Source organism: Octopus bimaculoides, chromosome 13 (assembly GCF_046866305.1).
Source record: "Octopus bimaculoides isolate indiv1 chromosome 13, ASM4686630v1, whole genome shotgun sequence".
In the NCBI taxonomy this organism is placed as follows: Eukaryota; Metazoa; Mollusca; class Cephalopoda; order Octopoda; family Octopodidae; genus Octopus; species Octopus bimaculoides.
Genome location: NC_142940.1, coordinates 55,557,261 through 55,578,537, shown reverse-complemented (window position 1 = coordinate 55,578,537; position 21,277 = coordinate 55,557,261). Strand labels below are relative to the sequence as shown.

The 21,277-nt window shown below is 36.8% G+C and overlaps 1 protein-coding gene and 1 non-coding gene across 5 annotated transcripts in view; one reads left to right on the top strand and one right to left on the bottom strand.

Moving 5' to 3' along the window:
* Positions 1 to 21,277, bottom strand: part of LOC149132915 (uncharacterized) — a 47,018-nt gene that overhangs the window by 6,563 nt on the left and 19,178 nt on the right. Inside the window, exons 2-3 of one of the 4 annotated variants that reach the window (XM_089361841.1) lie at positions 17,368 to 17,415; positions 7,713 to 9,707 (exon numbers count right to left, since the gene is read on the bottom strand). The exons of 1 other annotated variant lie outside the window; for it this stretch is intronic. In XM_089361841.1, the coding sequence (XP_089217967.1) occupies positions 8,890 to 9,707; positions 17,368 to 17,415 (866 nt within the window). In that variant the 3' untranslated portion in view covers positions 7,713 to 8,889. Of the gene's footprint in view, positions 1 to 7,712; positions 9,708 to 17,367; positions 17,416 to 21,277 lie in introns of those variants that run through there. 2 more of the 4 variants (XM_089361842.1, XM_089361843.1) reach the window with 2 other exon arrangements.
* On the top strand, positions 242 to 348 carry LOC128249333 (U6 spliceosomal RNA). Its single transcript, XR_008265430.2, has one exon. It is a non-coding gene; the product is annotated as a U6 spliceosomal RNA (small nuclear RNA).

Sequence of the window (21,277 nt, the reverse complement as noted above, 5' to 3'; positions counted from 1 at the left end):
TGAGTGTGTGCGTGTGGCGTGTGTGTTTGTGTGTTTGTGTGTGTGTTTATGTATGAGCATATGTGACACACCTGAAATATGCAAACTCACATTCACAAGTATAATACATGTACATATAAGATACACACACAAGCGCTTTCATACATGCATGCAAACACGCACACATATATACACAAACACAAACATACAAACCCCTACATAAATGTACAATATTATAAAAAAAAGTAGCCAAAATATATACACACCAGGTGGAGTGATAGATATTCTAAAATTGGAGTGATACAGAGAAGATTAGCATGGCGCATGCGCAAGGATGACTCGCAAATTCGTGAAGCTTTCCATATTTTTTATAGGTGCAGAAGTGGCTGTGTGGTAAGTAGCTTATTTACCAACCACGTGGTTCTGGGTTCAATCCCACTGCGTGGCAACTTGTTCAAGTGTCATCTATTATATCCTCGGGCCGACCAAAGCCTTGTGATTGGATTTGGTAGACGGAAACTGAAAGAAGCCCATCGTATATATATATATGTGTGTGTGTGTGTGTGTGTGTTCCCCCCACCCCAACATCGCTTGACAACCGATGCTGGTGTGTTTACGTCCCTGTAACGTAGCGGCTCAGCAAAAGAGACCGATAGAAAAAGTACCAGGCTTACAAAGAATAAGGTTGGGGTTGATTTGCCCGACTAAAAGCGGTGCTCTAGTATGGCTGTAGGCAAATGACTGAAACAAGTAAAAGAATATATACCCACCCAGATAAAAAAAAATATATATAACATATCCGCCACCCACAAATCCACCACCCACAAATCCACCACCCACAATACAGACAGATATAGGTCAGTGGACACATAGAAAGGTGTGCTAGGAATCTTAATCCTAATTTCCTAATTTTCCCTTCTATCAATGTTCACAGAACACCTCAGCACAACAAAGAATGAATAAAGAGACAACTTTGATCAATAAATATCTTCCACAACTAAATATGAACACATAACACAATACAGAACACTACTAACCTTTCAATTAATACAACTAACCTCCATACATCCCATACACCATTCACATTACAGATCTATATCTACCCTAATTGCACCAAATCCAGAACTACTTACCTCCCTTTCACATAATCTTTTTACTCGGGGACTAGTAGACCTGACACCGTTCAATAATTGGTGTGCATTCAAAGCAATGATTAAAAACTTTACGAAACCGGTATGCTTTTGAATCTCTTTAACAATTCACAATAATGACTTTTATTATTTTTATTCCTACCTCAGTTCATCTAATTGTATACATCTATCGTTACTTTTCATAAAAAGCGTTTATTTTTTTTGATTTCCACTGTGCATTTTCGCTTAATTTTCTTCTTATTCACCCCGCCCCATATATATATATATATATATATATATATATATATATATATATATATATATATATATATATATATATATATATATATATATATATAAATTAACAGAATGAGATAAAAATCCAAGGCTGTGAAAGATTTCAGAACATTTATAAATAGAAGGTCTTACAGCTGTTTTCAAGATATTTTATATATCCCTTCATCGGAGACGGTGTGAGAAAATGGTTAAGCAATAGTTATTCTAGATGAGATATGAAATAGAGAGTGAAGTGGAGGAATGAAAATAGATGTGAGTTATGTAGGGATATTGCATCTGTAGATCCATTATTTAGGCAGAATGGTATACATGTAAGATTCCTGTACCTTGTGAGTAAGTTCCAGTAGTATTTAAAATTGGTCATTCATAGCAAAGAGTTTGTAAACGGGTTTTTGAATCATTTTGTTTTTAAATATAAAATAACATAACAGTTTATATATATATATATAGTTCAAATTTACAGAAAACAAAAGATGAAGACAGGTGCAAGAGCAACAAGCAGGTGTATTAGTTTAACACTTGGGGAGAATGGAAAAGTCTTTTACGTTTCGAGCCTACGCCTTTCAACAGAAAGGACTAAAAGGCTAAAAAGGTGAGAGAATATCCACAAGCGATGTGAAAGCACAAACCAAAGTCATGTCCCTTGTTTTGAAGTTGTCTTAAACGATACGCTTTTTTTTTTGTCCGGTCAACTACTTTTTCAACCTCCTCTTAGTCTCTTAAAGCTCGGGTCGCCGGAGACTACACCAGCAACTTCACCAAGCTTGCTTGGACATCCTGCAGGGTAAAAAGCAAAAAACCTGTCAATGAAGGGAGAAACTGTTGTGAGTCAACGACCATCCAATAGCATGTACATATCTATATTACAGTCAGGACTGATTTTTCTGGTTTCCCTGATTTTTTCCTGCTACTGGCTACCAAGTAACTCAATGCTACCTGCTACATAAGGACAGACAGAGGTTGTCGACTTTGGTAGCCAGTCCATCTAAGAGAAGGAAAACTCTGACTCCAAATCTCTGCTGCCTTGCAGTAATACCCAGTCATGGGAAGGCTTCAAGCGTAACTCTCGATGGAAAATCCGGAGTTAGAGCCCATAAGGCAGTTCGTCGTTGATTACAACTTCGTCCTGGCAGCCACTGTAACATGGCTACTGCCAAACTGTGACAGTCCTACTGTTCCTTTGAACCCAGCAGTGTTGTGAAGAGAGGCATCATACTGCATAGGCATCATACTGTCTCCTACAACACACCACCTAGGCTGGTATTCGACCACCACTACGTATTACTCATCAACACATCCGCACCATCCACCTGGAGAGGACAATCCAGCTTCGCCTACAACACGGAAAGCAGCAGGTAGCGGTGATAAGCCTTCAATCAATGGCGTAAAGCAAGGCGCCAGATGTTGCTCCTGAGAGTGGGAGAGATTTTCGGATCTCATTTGTCTTCATGTTGTTTTTTTGTATTTCGGATTTCATGTTGTTTACGTTTTGTGATGTCCTGTAGCCATATATGCACACACACACACACACACACACACACACACACACACACACACACACACACACACACACATATATATATATATATATATATATATATATATATATATATATAAAATTTTTCATAGAAAACCATGTAATCGTTACCAATATAGCAAGAGATTTCACCGCAAAAAAAGTCTAAATTAGACTCCTTAGGGATCATTCTCCTTGTTTATATATCCAAACTTTTAAATTTAAATTTAAGAGAGAGACTTGACGCTAATATCCATTATTACAATAATAATGGATATTAGCGTCAAATCTCTCTCTTAAATTTGTAAAAAATATATAAGAAATATATATAAAAAGTATAGAGAGATAAAAAGCTTGTACATGGACACAATATAAAAAGCAAGTTCTATCTGTGATCTTGGAGGTGGGGACCAAGGGCACAGTTTCGACAAAGAAATATGTGGGCCTTACAGAGGGGAATTTCAAGGCCAGGTTCAATAATCACACCTTGAGCTTCAGACACTGGGATAAAAGGGAAACGACCAAATTGCACATTGCAATCAGGTGACAAAATGATTCTTTCATGGTCGAATTCACGTTATAGAGAAGATAGGATGTTGATGTCAGGTAATTAGCTCATTGTAGATTTGATCTTTCGGCAATGTCAATGGCAGGTTGTGATGGTCAAGTTACATATAAGATTGCATTCCAAGCAAGGCTGAGTGATGCGAATATAGCCAGCGATGTGAATATAACCCTTTAGTGTTCAAACCGGCCAAAATTATTTCCCCCTTTATTTGTTCAAACCGGCCAAATCCGGCCGTATCCGACTGCTCTACGAAATCGCTAAAAAAATAAACAAATCATGTTATTGAATACTCGTAGCTTTGAGATAATGCGAAATGAAGCTTTTCCCGCCTTTATCCAAGTATAAATACTGTGAAATTGTTTAGACCATGTGGTTGTTTCAACGTTTGAAGAGAAGTAGGTACCTTAGTTTTACTCTTGACGATATAGAAAATATAAATGAAAGCAAGAGTTTTTTGTCTGCCGACGACTCTGATATCGATATTAGTGAGTATTCGTCGGACGAGGAAGATTTTGAGAACGAACGTGCTAAAAATGAAAGTGATGAAAATGATATCGTAAACATGGCAACATGGTCAAAGATTACAATACCAATCACTATTTCTGATTTCTCAGAAAATACTGGTCCACAGCACAGTTTACCTCCTGATATTCAACCATTGGACTATCAATTTTTGTTTTTACCGGAAAGTTTTTTGAAAATGTTACGGAGGAAAGAAACAAATATGCGCAACGTGTAATTTCTATTCGCGGAAAAATCAATCCACTATAGCAGCCAACTTATACTGCGGAAATGAGAACGTTTTCACAATCAATATTATGTTTGGTGTTAAACAGTTTTCTCGACTGTGGAACTATTGGAGTCTTGATATAAGGTATGGTGATCCGTATATCTCAAGTATAATGTCGAAGAGACGAGGTATTCGAACATATCTCAGTATTTACATTTAATTTATTCTGTTAATGCCCCCAGCAAAAACGACCCAAACTACGAACCCCTGTACAAAGTACGTCCTGTAATTGATTTACTCCTTAACAGTTATAAAACTTTGTATCTACCTGGTAAAAATCTCAGTGTAGATGAAGCCATGATATGCTATAAGGGCAGAGTACATTTTCGGCGGTACATGCCTGCCAAACTCACTAAATGGGGGATCAAGGTACGGGAAGTTTGTGAATCAGACACTGGATATTGTGTAAACTTCGATGTTTACATAGGTAAAAAAATATAATCGAAAAAGACCATATGGATTGGGACAGGATGTAATATGGTCTCTTACTGAATCATTTCACCACCAGCACCAACACCTCTATTTTGACCCTTTTTTTTTTCTTCAATGGCTTTGGTAGAAAATCTTGCCCATGTAAGTACTTACACAGTACTGTTATGGGCAACCGTAAAGGTTTACCCCGTGAAATAAAAACATTTTTTTTAAAAAAGGGGACATTTTACAAATGCAAAAGGAAAATTTATTAGCTACTGCTTTCAAAGACAAAAGACAGATTTTATTTCTGTTTACTAATGAACAACCTGATGCTGGTGCTGAGGGGAAACCCCTAGTGAATATTTGTTATAACAAATATATGGATGGGGTTGATAAATGTGACCAATATCGTATATATTACCCAGTTGGTCAACCTGGGAAGAAATGATAGCGGTACATTTTGTAGCTTTTAGTTAATTTAATTATAGTTAATTCATATATTGTATATGTAAAAAGCCACAAAGGACTACCTCCACCACCAAAGGACTATGACCATTTAAAATTTCGGGTCGACATCGCATCTCAATTACGTGAGGGTTTTTCTTCTAGAAAACACAGAACTAGGAGAAAAGCAAAATTAACTGAGGTGGATGTCAACAGAGAAAATATTGACTTTCATCAAGTCGAAAAGATAAATGGATGAAAAAAGTTTGCAGACTGTGTTCACTGCAAAAAACTGCAAAAAGCTATCATATTGAGACTGCATATTCGTGTTCCTTTTGCAAAGTGCCCTTGTGTAAAGGGTGTTTTGGGCAGTTTCATGACAGAAATATATCATAACTATATTATTTTGTAACTATATTATTTTATTATATATTCCTTTTCCTTTTATTATAAATAATATGTGAAAGTGAGAAATACATATTAATTTTCAGTATGTTACACACCTGTTTTCACCTTTGTCTCACCTGTTAATGAGCTTTTTTATTAGGTGCATTCTGTTACGTAAATGAATTCATTAAATTGTATAAGAGTACATAGCCAATGGTATATTGACTAGTAAAAGAGTTTCGTACTTTATTTTCAATGAAAATATCTGAATGAAATATAGAGAAAAAAATAAAATCTTGTACCGATTACACCTGTATTTTAATTAATTCAAATTAATGTACCTCATTTTTAAAAATGTAAAATTGTTTACGGTTAACATCTGGGATAATTTTAATAACAAATCAAACAGATGTATTAAGAATATGAATTTTAGTGTTTATTCATAATGTTATTGTTTTTACACCTGTTAATTAAATTTTACCTGCCCATAAAAGTAAAATTTAATCAGAAAGATCAGCTAAAATTACGTAACTATAAACCACTGGCATATAAGCACCCATTTACAAAATTTCAATTCTGTATGTAGAAAATTAACAAAGTTACAAGCAAATATTGTTGACACCCCATTTGAACCTGAATAAATCAAAATTGGTGTGAACAGGTAAACATTACATTTGACAAATTAATCTGAACGCTAGTACACTGTAGAGGTAATAATCCCATGTGCGCAGACGGAGATTATACACTATGTACTTGTTCGTGGGCTAGCTAGGGTTACATTGGTATTTCTGGATTCTCAGTGGCCAATGACTTGACGAGTGTATTTTTAGTGAGATTAATGAGACAGGCGGCTCTTTTTCTTTGACAGTATATGCAGTTTCTTACGAAAGCAGACTCGACCAAATACAGATTGTAGGCGAGTAAGGGGAAGCCTTGTCAAAAAAATACTCCGTGTGTTGTTGGGATAGTCGTTTCCTTTTTCCTGGAGTCTCCAGATGAAGCAGGGCAAGAAAGTGATGGTTCTTTCATATCCCCAAATCTGAAAGAATGCATATGTGGCATAAATCGTCCCTTGAAATCATTGGCTGTTATGTTTATATAGTGTCTCGAGATGTTATCAGTTAGTGTGAAGGTGGTTTTATAGACAACAATCTTTGAAAAACACAATCCTATTAGAGATGTGTTGGCAGGATTTTGACTGTTATATGCTGGGAAGTGGGATACAATCTGTGTACGTGCACGTTTTGCTTCCATTGTGGCATGGAATATTGGAAGCAATTCTTATCAAAACATGAGTAGCTACATTTAACATTATGAGAATTAAAGAGTTCACAATACTTGTAGGTTTTTGGAGAATAGTACCTGATTAGCGATAGGAAACTCCTAGCTATGCTAGTGGAAATATTCAGACTGAATAGTGAATACCAGATTGCCTTGCTTTTCTATTTGTCTTTGGATTTGGATTTGGATTTGAGTAGGAGATCTTATATTCTTAACTTATCAAAAAAGTAACCTTTTGTTAGTGCTTCGTTACAATGGGAGTGCATCCTAGATGAAGCTTTCTATGTTCTCCAATAGATTAGAAATTCTGCTGCTGTTGGTTGTGACCAAGTTCCTCATGACAGTTGGGATATTGATAGAACTCCTATGGAAATAGACAATTTTCCTCTAGGGCTTTCTATAGGAGTATTACTTTCCTATCTTGAGTTTTCATATATATATATGTATATATATATATATATATATATATATATATATATATATATATATATATATATATATATATATATATATATATACATACATACATATATATGCATAAACATATATATGTATACATATACAAACACACACATACATAATACATACATACATACATACACATATACATACATACATATATATACGGGGTAACTGAAACTGAATGGTACAAAAGGAAAACATAACGGCAATGGTTTTAATCTATATTCGTATATTGCAAAAATAAAGATGCAATATGAAATATTAGCTCTCCGTGTTTTATTAAGTTAAAGTTGATCAAAGTGGGACCCTCGGCCACATGGCAGACGGCTACACCCGTGCTTTTGCCACATAACCCAATCAATTATGTGTAATTTTGCACCATTCAATTTGAATTACCCTGCATATATGCATACATGCGTGTGTAGAGAAGAGAGAAGATGAAAGTGAGGGTGAGAAAACAACGATCTTTAATCGTTTTGACTTTGTAGTACAATGGAGATCAAATAACAAAAACAAAAACTAATGCTGGTCTTCGCAAGAAATGGTGAAAAAAGGTTTAAAATTTAGGGAAACAAAGGAAAAGTAGTAGTTGCCTTGTTTTATTCATCATGCATTATTTAAAAAAATTAGAATAGGAAAAAATTGAAGTTAGAAAAAAAAAAAATTAAGGTTAGAAATAAGACAAATTTAATGTTAGAAATAAGAAAAATTAAAGTTAGAAATAAGACAAATTTAATGTTAGAAATTAGAAAAATTTAATATCAGAAATAAGAAAAATTTGATGTTAGAAATAAGAAAAATTAAAGTTAGAAATAAGACAAATTTAATGTTAGAAATTAGAAAAATTTAATATCAGAAATAAGAAAAATTTAATGTTAGAAATAAGAAAAATTAAAGTTAGAAATAAGACAAATTTAATGTTAGAAATTAGAAAAATTTAATATCAGAAATAAGAAAAATTTGATGTTAGAAATAAGAAAAATTAAAGTTAGAAATAAGACAAATTTAATGTTAGAAATTAGAAAAATTTAATATCAGAAATAAGAAAAATTTGATGTCACAAATAAGAAAACTTTAGAGTTAGATAATAGTATGGATTTTCTAAAGCGTAATATTATATTATGTCAGCAGGTGGTGAGGTGGCAACATCGTTTCTCCGCCGGCCAAAATGCTTCGAGGCATTTCGCCTATCTTTAATTTCTAAGTTCAAATTCCGCCGAGGTCGACTTCTTAGAGAACAATAAAATAAGTGTCAGCTGAGCGTTATCCTCCTTGCTGGCATTATTTGAGCCAGTGCTATGGTAGAAGACACTTTCGAAAAGCGCTGCGTGCTGTTACTGAACCTGAAAACATGTTACAAAGCGAGCGTCATCTCCACACAGTCATTGCAGCAAGGGGAAGTTGTTCTCCCAAAATTCGAGAGCTCTGCGTAGTGTTTTTCTTCTTACGTGAGAGAGATCTTGTTTCATTGAAACACGAATCGATGTAGGCCGAGGTCACGAGTGTAGAGTTGAAACGCTGTAGATTTTTGATGGTGTTAGGGATGCGATGCCAATTTATTATTAATCGTGAGTTGTTAGTGGATAAAATAATCAATTGTGAAATAATGATCACTTTATAATTATTCTTTGTCTCTGGAAGCTACGTCAACAGTCCGTTTTTCCTCTTGACTTGTCAATATTCCTCTGGAAAATATATAAGCTTCATCATAATATTGACTCTTGCCGCCTTCGAATTGTTGTAAGTGAGCATGCGGTCGAATCTCCACCAAGTCTTTACATTCACTGTACGCTTCAAACAGCTCTTTGAATGAGATAATTTCATGTTGGAACACTTTCTTACGGTTAGATTTCTTTCTAACAATCACAGGAGCTCCCCATCCAGGGTGTGTCGGTCTCAATCGTAACACAGTTTTCACTGTAAAATTTTCGTTTGATTTTTCCTTTCTATTTGTAATAACTACTTTAGCGGAATCGTTTGCATTCAAAGTAAACTCGGTGCTATCCGACCATGAGGTGGTCGTTTCTATCTGGCTTTCACTGCCACTTTGGTGTTCGCTGCCGACATTGAATTCTAATCCTGCTACATTTAACGATACTTTTCCTCCAATACTGTAATTCTTTTGTAAACTTATCAACTGAGACTCAGTTTGCGAACCCTGTGCATTGAATGTATGATTCTGCGGTCCGGCTCTCTGGCACGTATATATGGTTGAGTAATGAGTCTGGGATTCTATTGGCTCTTCTTGCGGGGCCTTTTCCAATTGAAAAACATCCTTGAAGCTAAAGTAACTCCACCTAATTTCGATATGATAGTCATTTCGGCGATAGAAACATCCAAGAAACGAAAAACGAAGACTTTTCATAAACTTTTTCCAAACTAAATCCTCAATTAACTTCTGCAGATCAATTTCCAGTGTATATTTTGGGTCTGCTTTTCCTGCGAAACAGAAAAACACACATCAATAACTATATATCGCACTATCACATTCACACAAACATACATACATACACACACATATATATATACATACATACATACATACATACATACATACATACATACATACTTACATACATACATACATATATACATACATACATACATAGACCGACAGATATGCAAACAGACATCCAGAGATACGGAGATAGACAGTAAGACAAACAGACAGACACAAACACACAGACAGACATACAAACAGGTAGGTAGATAGATAGATTAATTACGGAATACATTAGAATGTACATGCATCAAAACATTAGCCAAAAAAAATTATTAGGGATCATTAGTAGGTAGTATACTGCAGGGATATTTTATATAGGTTATATATAGGTACAACATGCAATATAAAACGTAGATCCGAGCCATCGTTGGTTCCAAGCGTGGCGTTGATATAAAAGAACAGAAATGGGGTTTAAAGTTTACTACAGCTCTATCAGTGGCCTCTTAATGGCGCATTCATACACTACATCTTGGGATAAATCCACCATCCTCTGGTAAAATTTAAAACAGGTATAAAAAGGCCAAACCTAGATGACCTATTGTTGTTCAATAGGTCATCTAGATTATACCTTGCATGTTTATACATGTTTCAAATTTCACCTGAGGATGTAATCTATGAATACGTCATTATAATACTACTGAAACAGTTGTAGTAGATTTTAAATCCTATTTGTGTTCTTCTATTGCACACACACACACACACACACACACACACACACACACACACACACACACACACACACACACACACACACACACACACACAAGAATACCACATCTAACTTCGTATCGAGTTAGGTCTGTTTCGACTTTTTGTCTTGTTTTTTAAAGAAATTAATGGTAAAAATAAACCCCACCTTCGTTCGATTTATCCGACCGTACATCGGTCTCAGCGAGCATATTTAAAAACATAAACATTATTTAAAAAAAAAAACCTACCTATATATCAATACTGAAGTTGAAAGGTAAATCAAATACATGTGAAAATATATATAAAAAAAACCATTTATCAAAATAGATAGAGTAATAAATTATTTCAGATGTCTTTTTTTGTGTCACGTTTTCCGAGTTAAGTCACGTATCTAGGAACCAATTACAAACGCCAGCCGATGTAGACATACGTACATACATATTAGCGTGTGTATGTATGCGCGTGTGTGTATATATATATCATCATCATCATTTTACATCCGTTGTCCATGCTGGCATGGGTTGGACGGTTTGACCAGGGCTGGTAAACTGGAAGGCTGCCCCAGACTCCAGTCTAATTTGGCATGGTTTCTACAGCTGGATGCCCTTCCTAACGCCAACCATTCTGAAAGTGTAATGGGTGCTTTTACGTGCCACCGGCACGCATGCCATTTGCGCGACACCAGTATCTGCCACGACTGCGATTTTACTTGACTTCATAGGTCTTCTTCTCAAGCACGATATAATGCCACGGTCTCGGTCATTCGTGATTGCCTCCGTGAAGCCCAACACTTGAAAGGAACTTTTCATGTGTCACCGATATCGGCCACTTTGCCACCGTGAGGCCCAACGCTCGAAAAGTGCTTTTTACGTGCCAGTTACGTGACACCAGCATCGGCCACGACTACAATTTCACTTGGCTTGACTGATCTTCTCAAGCACTGCATATCGCCAAAGGTTTCGGTCACTAGTCATTGGCTCATTGACTCTGTGAAGCCCAAAGTTCGAAGAGCATGCGTCACCATCTTGTCCCATGTTTTCCTGGTCTACCTCTATCACTGGTTCCCTCAGAGAGAGAGAGAGAGAGAGAGAGAGAGAGAGAGAGAGAGAGAGAGAGAGAGAGAGAGATGCTATAATCGAATTGTAAGAATGAGTGCTCAACGCCACATACGTGGATAAATATACTTTATTTGTGGTTTAACAAGGCAACCAATGGTTTCATGTGAGAAATCTTCACAATTGTTGAAACGTACCTCATGCAAATGTTGGTACTCGTCTACATCTGTGATGAGAATACACGAGTATTCGTAATTTATCGTCTGATAATCCAAAATGGAGACGAACACCAATGTGGGAGTGTGTGTATACGTGAGTGTGTGTGTGTCTCTCTCTGTGTCTGAGTGAGTGTGTTGTTTTAAATACCCATTGTGGTGTGTGTGTGTGTGTGTGTGTAAGCAACCGTATGTGTGTGTGATGGTTCATATGTATGTGTATGTCTGTATGTGTACGTATGTTTATTTGTGTTGTGTGTTGGTGGGGGTGTTATATGTGTGTACGTGAGTTTGTGTGTGTCTCTAAGTATGTTTGTGTTTGAGTTGTCATTGTGGTGCGTGTGTGTGTGAGGGAGCAACTGTATGTGTGTGCATGAGGGTGTATGTGTGTGTGAGCATGTATGTGTGTGTTGTATTTATTAGGTGTCCTTGTACGTTGGGTTTATCCAGGTGAGGTGTATGTGTGTGCATGTGTGTTCCGTGTATGTTGGTACTAGGTATGCGTTTGTATGTGTGTGTACGTGGGTATGGTTTGTGTAGTTTCCTGGTGTATATGTGTACATGTGTGTGTGCGCTGTAATTGTGAGTGATTAGTTTTGTTTGTATTGTTAGTACAGTATATGTGTGTATACGTGTGCGTGTGTTTGTGTGAGTGCGTCTATGTGGCTTGTATTTGTCGGGGAGGTGTGTCATTGTGTGTGCATGCTTCTGTGCATGTGTGCTTGTGGGTGTTTGTTGTGATTGTTGGGATTGTATTGTGTGTGTTTTTCTTTTGAGTGTGTATGTGACATTTTTACTGGGGAACAGGCGTATGGTGTTTGTATGTGTGTGTACATATGTATGCAAATATGCGTGTGTGAATATGATTTGTGGTTGCCGGAGTGGTGTGTAGGTGTGTACATGTACCTGTTTACATATGTGTGTATGGGTGTTGGTTGTGGTTGCTACAATTGTATTGTAAGTATATATATGCGCATGTGTTCTTTCTTGAAATGTATGTGGGTTTGTGCTCTGGTGTGGAGATACTGTGATTGTGTGTATGTGTATATATGTGTGTAAGTGTGTTCGTGTTGGAGGTTTGCATTGTATTGATGTGTGTGATTTTGCGTATCTGTGTGTCTTTGTTTTGGGCGTGCACCTGGGGAGGAGGCTTATGTTAGAGTATGTTGAGCTGTGGTCTGTATTTTTGAATAAGATTATTTTCCTTATTTATTCGTGTTTGGTCAGTGGTGTTGTCTGAGCATTGGTATAATGGGAAAACTAGGAATTTGGGAGACTTGTTTTGTGCACACAGATCTAAATGCCCACTGAGTGGTATCTGTCTTGTGGTGGGATCCCTCAATTGTTGGCGGTGGACTGTCATCCTTTCTCTGAGAGTAAGGCTCGTTTGCCCTATGTATTCTTTGTGGCACCCTTCACACCTTATGGCATAAAGTAAATTTTTTGATGCGCAGGTGAAGTTATTTTTTATGACAAAAGTGTGTCCCGACTGGAATCTGTATGTTGTTCCTTCCATGAGGTGGATGCAGGTCCTGCAGTTGGAACGACCACATTTTTTGACAGTAGGTGGTGGGCTTGTGTTGGGCAATTTTGCATTCGTGAGTAGGTTTTTTAGGGATTTGGGTTGTCTTTTACTTTTTATTATTTTATGGGTTGCGAGTACTCTTTTTAGACGTGGGTCTTGATTCAGTAGTGGGATGTTTTTGTATATTATTGTGTAAGCTTCTGCATTTCTAGGATTGTGTGTTGAGAGATATGGGAGACTATTTAACGTGCCGTGTATGTGTTTCGGTTTTCGCAGGTCATGGGTAGCAATTGCCTTGGCCCGTTCTATTCCATTGTCAACTAATGATGCTGGGTAATGTCTTTCGAGGAGAATTGCCTTTAGTTCTTCGAGTCTTTTATTTCGAGTTCTATAATTAGAAACAATTGTGCAAATTCTTCTCGCAAGGGTGAAGGGAATGTTTGTCTTTGTATGTTTTGGGTGATTGGAGGTGAACAGAAGGTATTGCTTGGAATCAGTCGGTTTGTAATGAATATCAGTCTCAATGCTGGTACCCATTTTTATAATGAGAATGTCAAGAAAAGGAAGTTGGTCTTGACTGTATTCCATTGTAAATTGGATATGGTTGTTGACACTGTTAATTAGAGTTTTGAAGTCAAAGAGTTGGTCGAGTGTGTGGGACCATAGGATGAGGCAATCATCCAAGTAACGTTTCCAATTCTTCAACAGGTATTGGTGGAAAGACAGGCCGTATCTAGTTTTGGATTTGTCGTAGATCTGCAATTCTAAGTAGGCCATCACCAGGTTTGCATATGTAGGGGCAACTTTAGTCCCCATTGCAGTCCCTGATACCTGTCTGTAGGTGTTATCATTAAAATTCAAAAAATTGTTTTGAAGGATAAACTTAAGGCCCTCGATGATGAATTCTTTTTTTATTCTTTCTGGGATCTCATTGGGGTATTTTTCTAGCCAGAATTTAATGGCTTCCAGTCCATATTGATGTGGGATCGTAGTGTAAAGATTTATTACATCAAAGGAAACAATGAAAATGTCTTTATTGGCATGTTTGGGTAGATGATTTAGTAGGTCCAGGTCGTCTCTAACAATACTTGGTATGTGGTGAAGTATTGGTTTCAGGAGGATATCGATAAAGTTGCTTAATCTGTGTGTTTCACAGTTTGGGCCTGCCACAATTGGTCTTAGTTTGAGATCAGTGGGATGTGGTACAGTGATACAGGTGGAAGTGGACTTTTTGCAAGCTTCAGAAATAGTTTTGCTCTTGTGGATTTTTGGGAGTCCATAGAGGTTGCTTGTTTTGCAATTAAAGTTTGTTAGGTAGTCGCTTTCCTTTGTTGTTAAGTTGTTTCGATGTTGGCAAATGAGTGTGTTTAATTTGGTCATTGTTCTTGTTTGTTGGTAGTTGACTACTCTTTCATAGTACGTAGTGTCTTGTAAGAGTTGAGATACAGAGTTTTTGTATTGTTCTGTATCCATAATGACGACAGTGCTACCCTTATCTGCTTCTTTGATTGTGATGTCATGATTGTTTCGTAACTCATGGATGATTTTCCATTCGTTTTTACTGGTGTTGGGTTTGGGTTTAGGTTGTGGAAGTTCATTATAAGGAAAGTTCGAAATGTACTCACAAAATTTGTCCAATGTTTTGTTTTTACCTTTTATGGGATTATAATGGCTCTTGTTACGAACCATTGATTCGTCGTTATTGGTTTCTTTGTCAAAAAATTCCTCTGTGAGGCGTAATTTTCTACAAAAGTGGGAGACATCATCCTGTATTTCACTCAAGTTGGGGTATTGTGGAGTTGGAGTGAATTTTAGTCCTTTTGAAAGGATTTTAATTTGTTGGTTCGACAGGTTTAGGCTTGAGAGATTCACTAGTTTTGGTTTTTCAAGGTTGGTGTGTACCATCTGGTGTCGTGAGATCTGTTGCCTTGGCCTAAAAAATGATTTCTGGGGGTTCTTATGTTTGCGGTATTTTGGTGTGTGTTGAGTTTTCCCCCATTGATGTGTTGCCTGCTAAAGGCGTTTTGGTTATTTCGGGGTCTGGGTAGCTCGTACTGGGTGTAAGTTTGGTTCCTTAAAGTGGGTTGGAACCTCCAGTCTTGGTTTAGAGGTGAGTTCCTATATGATGGATGGGGTCTCCGAGTTTGGAACGGATTGGGTTGGAATCTATAATCGTGGTTAGGGGGTGAACTCCTGTGTGATGGGTGGGACCTTCGATTTTGGAACTGTTCTAGTGTGGGCTGGGATCTATAGAGTCTGGTAAAGTTCTGTCTTGGGTTGGTGGGTACCTGGGTTCTTTTGATAGGGTTGTAGTAATGTCTGTAAGTTCTGTTACTGTTGTTGTCAGGAGTCGGAGTGGTGCGTATATATATATATATATACAACGGGCTTCTTTCAGTTTCTGGCTACCGAATCTGCTCACAAGACACTGGTCAGCCTGAGGCTATAGTAGGGGACACTTGGCTAAGGTGCTACGCAGTGGGACTGAACCCAGAACCACATAGTTCGGAAACAAACTTCTCACCACACAATCACATAAGTATGCATGTATGTATGTGTGTGTTTGTGTGTATGCGTGTGCTCGTGTGTCTGTGTATGCAAATTAATGCACACCTACACGACCGTACGTACATACATACATGAATACATACATACATACATGCATACATACAGCACATGTATATATTGACTTCTATTTGATAGGAAAAATAAAACTGACATGAGTGTTCGGGAAACGAAAACCAACAGAAACAAAGTAAATATTTTTTTCTAATTATTGGTGCTATCAAACGGAGAATATGTAATTAGCGATTCATTTCTGCTAATGGTATGTTAATGATTATGGATTCTGTCTGCTGCTGTTGGGAGATGAATATGTTATTTGGGAACTATATTCGAAAATTGGGACATTGTTTTATTCGACATAACAGTAATAGTAGTAGCAGCAGCAGCAGCAGCAGCAGCAGCAGCAACAGCAGCAGCAGCAGCAGCAGCAGCAGCAGCAGTAGTAGTAGTATCATTATTATCATCATCAGTAGTAGTAGTAATTTAAATCTTAGGGCTATGAAGGTGCGTGGCTTTGTGGTTAGGGCATTCGACTCACTATCGTATGATCATGAGTTCGATTCCCGGCGGTTAGCTGTGTCCTTGAGCAAGTTACTTTACTCCAGACGCCTTAGCTGGCAAAAATGAGTTGTACTTGTATTTCAAAAGGCCAGCCTTGTCGCATAATGTGTGTCACACTGAATCTCTCTGAGAACTACGTTCAGGGTACGCGTGTTTGTAGAGCGTTCAGCACGTAATTTCACGTGCAGGCTGTTCCGTTGATTGGGTCAGCTGGAACACTCGTCGTCGTAACCGACGGAGTGCCATCCTTAGTTTTACCACAGTTTTACCTAGGTTTACCACCTTTGTTTCAGTCATTGAACTGCGGCCTTGATGGAGCACCACCTTGAGGGGCTTTGGTCGAAGGAATCGACCCTCAACACTTATTTCTTAAAAGGCCTGCTACTTATTCTACCAGTCCCTTTTTGCCGAACCACTAAGTTATGGAGACGTTAACAAACAGACGTTGGTTGTGAAATGGTGATGGTGGTGGTGGTTCCTATACTCCGAAGTGGATGAGGTAGTGCTGCTGCAAAGAGGAACTTCCTTGACATTTAGGTCCCGTGGTTGTAGCTGTTGCTGTAGAACACCCATTGGAAGAGAGGGTACTAGTAATGAAGATGGAGTAATTTCTTTAATGACTCTAGAGAAAAATGAAAACAAGCACGCATACACACACACACACACACACACACACACACACACACACACACACACACACACACACACACACACACACGCACACATACATCTACGGGACGGGTTTCTTTCAGTTTCCGCCCACTAAATTCACTCACAAAGCTTTTCTCAGTTGAGGGCTATACTAGAAGATACTCGCCCCCAGGTGCCTCGCAGTGGGAGTGAACCTGGAACGATGTGGTTTGGAAGCAAACTTTTTAGCACACGGCTACACCTGCAAGCTAAACCTATTTTTGTGTGGAGGGTCAAATGTAAGGCTGACCTAAGTGGAATCTAAACTCAAAATGTAAAAGACCGTAATACATACCACTCTTCATGCTGTCCAAACTTGCATCTTGTAAACAAAGGCAACAACCTAATGATAATAATAATAATAATAACAATAATAACAACAACAACAACAACAACAACAACAACAACAACAACAATAATAATAATAATAATAATAATAATAATAATAATAATAATAATAATAATAATAATAATAATTTTGGTACAAGGACAGCAATTTCGGGAGAAGGATAAGTCGATTACATCGACCCCAGTACTCAACTGGTACTCATTTTATCGACCTCCGAAAGGATGAAATTCGACGGAATTTGAACTCAGAATGTAAAGATGGACGAAATAGCGCTACGTATTTTGCCGCCGCGGGGGCTAACGACTCAACCAGCTTGCCGAGCTGCAGGGATTAGAAGCGTTATAAAAATGCAAATATCGTAGAATAGAGGCTTACAATGATATATATATGAGGTAGACATGTAGAAAGATATACAGAAACGAATGGAAGCATTAAAGGTGGCGAGCTGGCAGAAACGTTAGCACGCCGGGCGAAATGCTTATCGGTATTTTGTCTGCCGTTACGTTCTGAGTTCAAATTCCGCCGAGGTCGACTTTGCCTTTCATCCTTGCGGGGGTCGATAAATTAAGTACCAGTTACGCACTGGGGTCGATGTAATCGACTTAATCCCTTTGTCTGTCATTGTTTGTCCCCTCTATGTTTAGCCCCTTGTGAGCAATAAAGAAATAAGAAACGAATGGAGGCATAAAACAAATAATTACACTATATATATATATATATATATATATATATATATATATATATATATATATATAATTTATATAAGGGCATTAACTATATAGTAATGCCTCACGCTTAGAGGAACTAAATAAGTCAAAAACTACCAAAAAATAAGCAACATATTTACCGAAAGCGAGGAAATGCAACTTTCAAAATTAATCTCCTAAAAACATTTAACTTAACGGAAAACCACTGGTTTCTCAATCAATACACCAAAACTGTGAAGTAAGCTGCATCTTTTGTTCATCAGTACACGTATGGTCGAGACACATAAAAATAAACACGATGTACCCAACATAGTACGATGACTTCTGTTCATCATTATATATCCGTGAAAGAGGTTTGAATTTATCTGGTTGCATCTCAGTAACATGTGCTTATACAGAATAATATTCAGCACTGAATATATTCTAATTATTTATAATATAATATAGGATAAAATCTTTATAAGAATTTATCAAGAATTTACATATATATATATATGTACATACCTTCATATACATGTATATATAGATGCATATCTGGGTACACGACGTTGCAAAAAAACATGGACAAAATGATAAACAAGGTACAGAAAACACACAGACCACATAGAGAACATTTCATTCATCAGCTGGCGTTTCGAAGAGTTGTAACATGTATATATATATACATGTCACAACTTGCACTTACGACTACGTGTTATGTGTCATTCAGTCTATTGTGCGTGTATGGTGGTTAATTCTGGTTGGTTATTTTCCTATCTATAAAACCTGCCATAAAATATTTTGAACAAATCTTGGATCTATTTTAAAACGGGGGCACCAGTATTTTCTTAACGAAACACTAACGAAACACTTTGAAACTTGGGACACTGGTAGAATGTGTCATATAAAACATCTTTTACTCTTAGTCTTCTTAACACAAAAAAAAGAATTCGCAAGTTATTCCATGTTAAAGTTGACGTATTTCTGTAATTTCAACCAATCACTGACGTCTATTCAGCTGAATAGAGTTACTGCTGGGCGGTCATAAAAATGTTATTCCCTGTGACATATTTCATCCGGTTTAATCGTAATTTATACGCATATATTGTTTATATAATAAATTACGCTGTGCGTATCTATGTGTGTAACAATTTTAGAGTTCGGATTCTAGAGTTAGGGTTAGTTTTAGGGTTAGGGTTACGGTTACGGTTACGGTTAACAGTCTAGTTAGGGTTAGGGTTAGGGTTAGGGGATTAATACGATATACACCGTTACAGCGCTAACTGTTTTCAACTGAATAGACGTCAGTGATTAGTAGAAATTATCGAAATAAGATAATTTTTTACATGAAATAAATTCGAATACAAATTTTTTTTTCTGTTCTATAACACAAAATAGATAAGTATACGAAGTTTGAAAGTCTTTCGGTACCAAAAACACTACATAAAACATAAATGAAAACTGGTACCCCCGTTTTAAAATAGATCCCAAATCTTTTCTTATCTCAGTCTTATCTACAGCGTGCGTTCGGTTCTCTGTTTTCATTAGGCTATGGCCTGAATTACATATTACTGGAAAAGGCCTGGTATTTATAAATACATACATACATACATACATACATACATATGTATGCACCGGTTCTCATCCGATCACCGTAGTTAAGCAACGTCGAGTCTAGTAAGTACTTAGATGGGTGACCGCTTGGGAAACCTAAGTGGTGTAAGCATCTCACACTTAAGGTGGTGAGATGGCAGAAGCGTTAGCGCGCTGGACGAAATACTTAGCGGTATTTCGCCCGTCGCTACGTTCCGAGTTCAAATTCCACAGGGGTCAACTTTGCCTTTCACCCTTTCGGAGTCGATAAAATATGTACCAGTTGTACCGGGGTCGATAAAATATGTACCTCTCCCCAAATTGCTGCCCTTGTGGCAAAATTTGAAACCATTATTATTATTATTATTGCTGTTGTTGTTGTTGTTGTTGTTGCTGTTGTTGTTATTATTATTATTATTATTATTGCTGTTGTTGTTGTTGTCGTTATTATTATTTTTATTATTATTATTATTATTATTATCATCATCATCATCATCATCATCATCATCATCATCATCATCATCATCACTGTTATTTACTTAGCTCTGCTTTATATATTAGTCGTATGTGTGTATAATAGTTTGTCCTATTATTATTATTATAATAATAATTATTATTATTATTGTGCATACGTATATATATATGAACATATGTATATATAAAATATAATATATATCATAGATACATATAATATATATATATATATATATAAATGCATGTACATATGCATCTGTGTGTGTGTGTGTGTGTGTGTGTTCAAATATAACACGAAAATATGATTTAAAGTGAAACATCTCTATGAGAAATATAATACGACAGATGACGTTGTCCCGTAAATGGCCGTCCATATTATTCATAATGAGTGAAGAAGACAGACATATTTAGATATGACTATTGTCTGAATCTATGCATAATGTATGATATTCGATTTATTCGTAATAATCCCCAAGTTGCCTTGCACGAAATCCCTATGCAACTCTATTAACTAAACAGTTTGGTTCCTTAAGGGCTTCAATTTCTATAACAACAGTAGCTTTATGTTAATAATTAAATGCAGGTTTGTTTTTATATGCCGTCATAACGAGGTTCTCTCTTCAAATTTACTGGAAGTCTCACTAGATCTCCTGTTTGTGCAACATAGGGCTGAATCAACAGGTTTAAATGCATAATTTATAGCGTTTTCTTTCTGTGTTGTTTATTTGGATTCGCTGTAAATAAATCTTTTGCTATGGACATATATTTATATAGGAGTATTGTGTATAAAGAATTGTTGTGTATAGCTGATATGTGTGTTGGTGAGATATAGAAAGGAGTGGCGTATATAGAAGTTCTTTGTACCTAGGCGTTGTGTGTATGCGTGTGGTATGATTTATCTTGGAGGGTGTATATAAGATCGGTGTGTATGGGAATACTGTACATATGAGTACAGTGTGCATATGACTGGTATGAATATTAACTATTTGTAAGGTGCGGTGCATAAGGAACAGGATATAAAGTTAATATTGGTTAATTCAGATTATGTAGTTCGTAAATTGTTTTATGATCCCCAGAAAGAATTAGGATTTATAGGCGCCCAG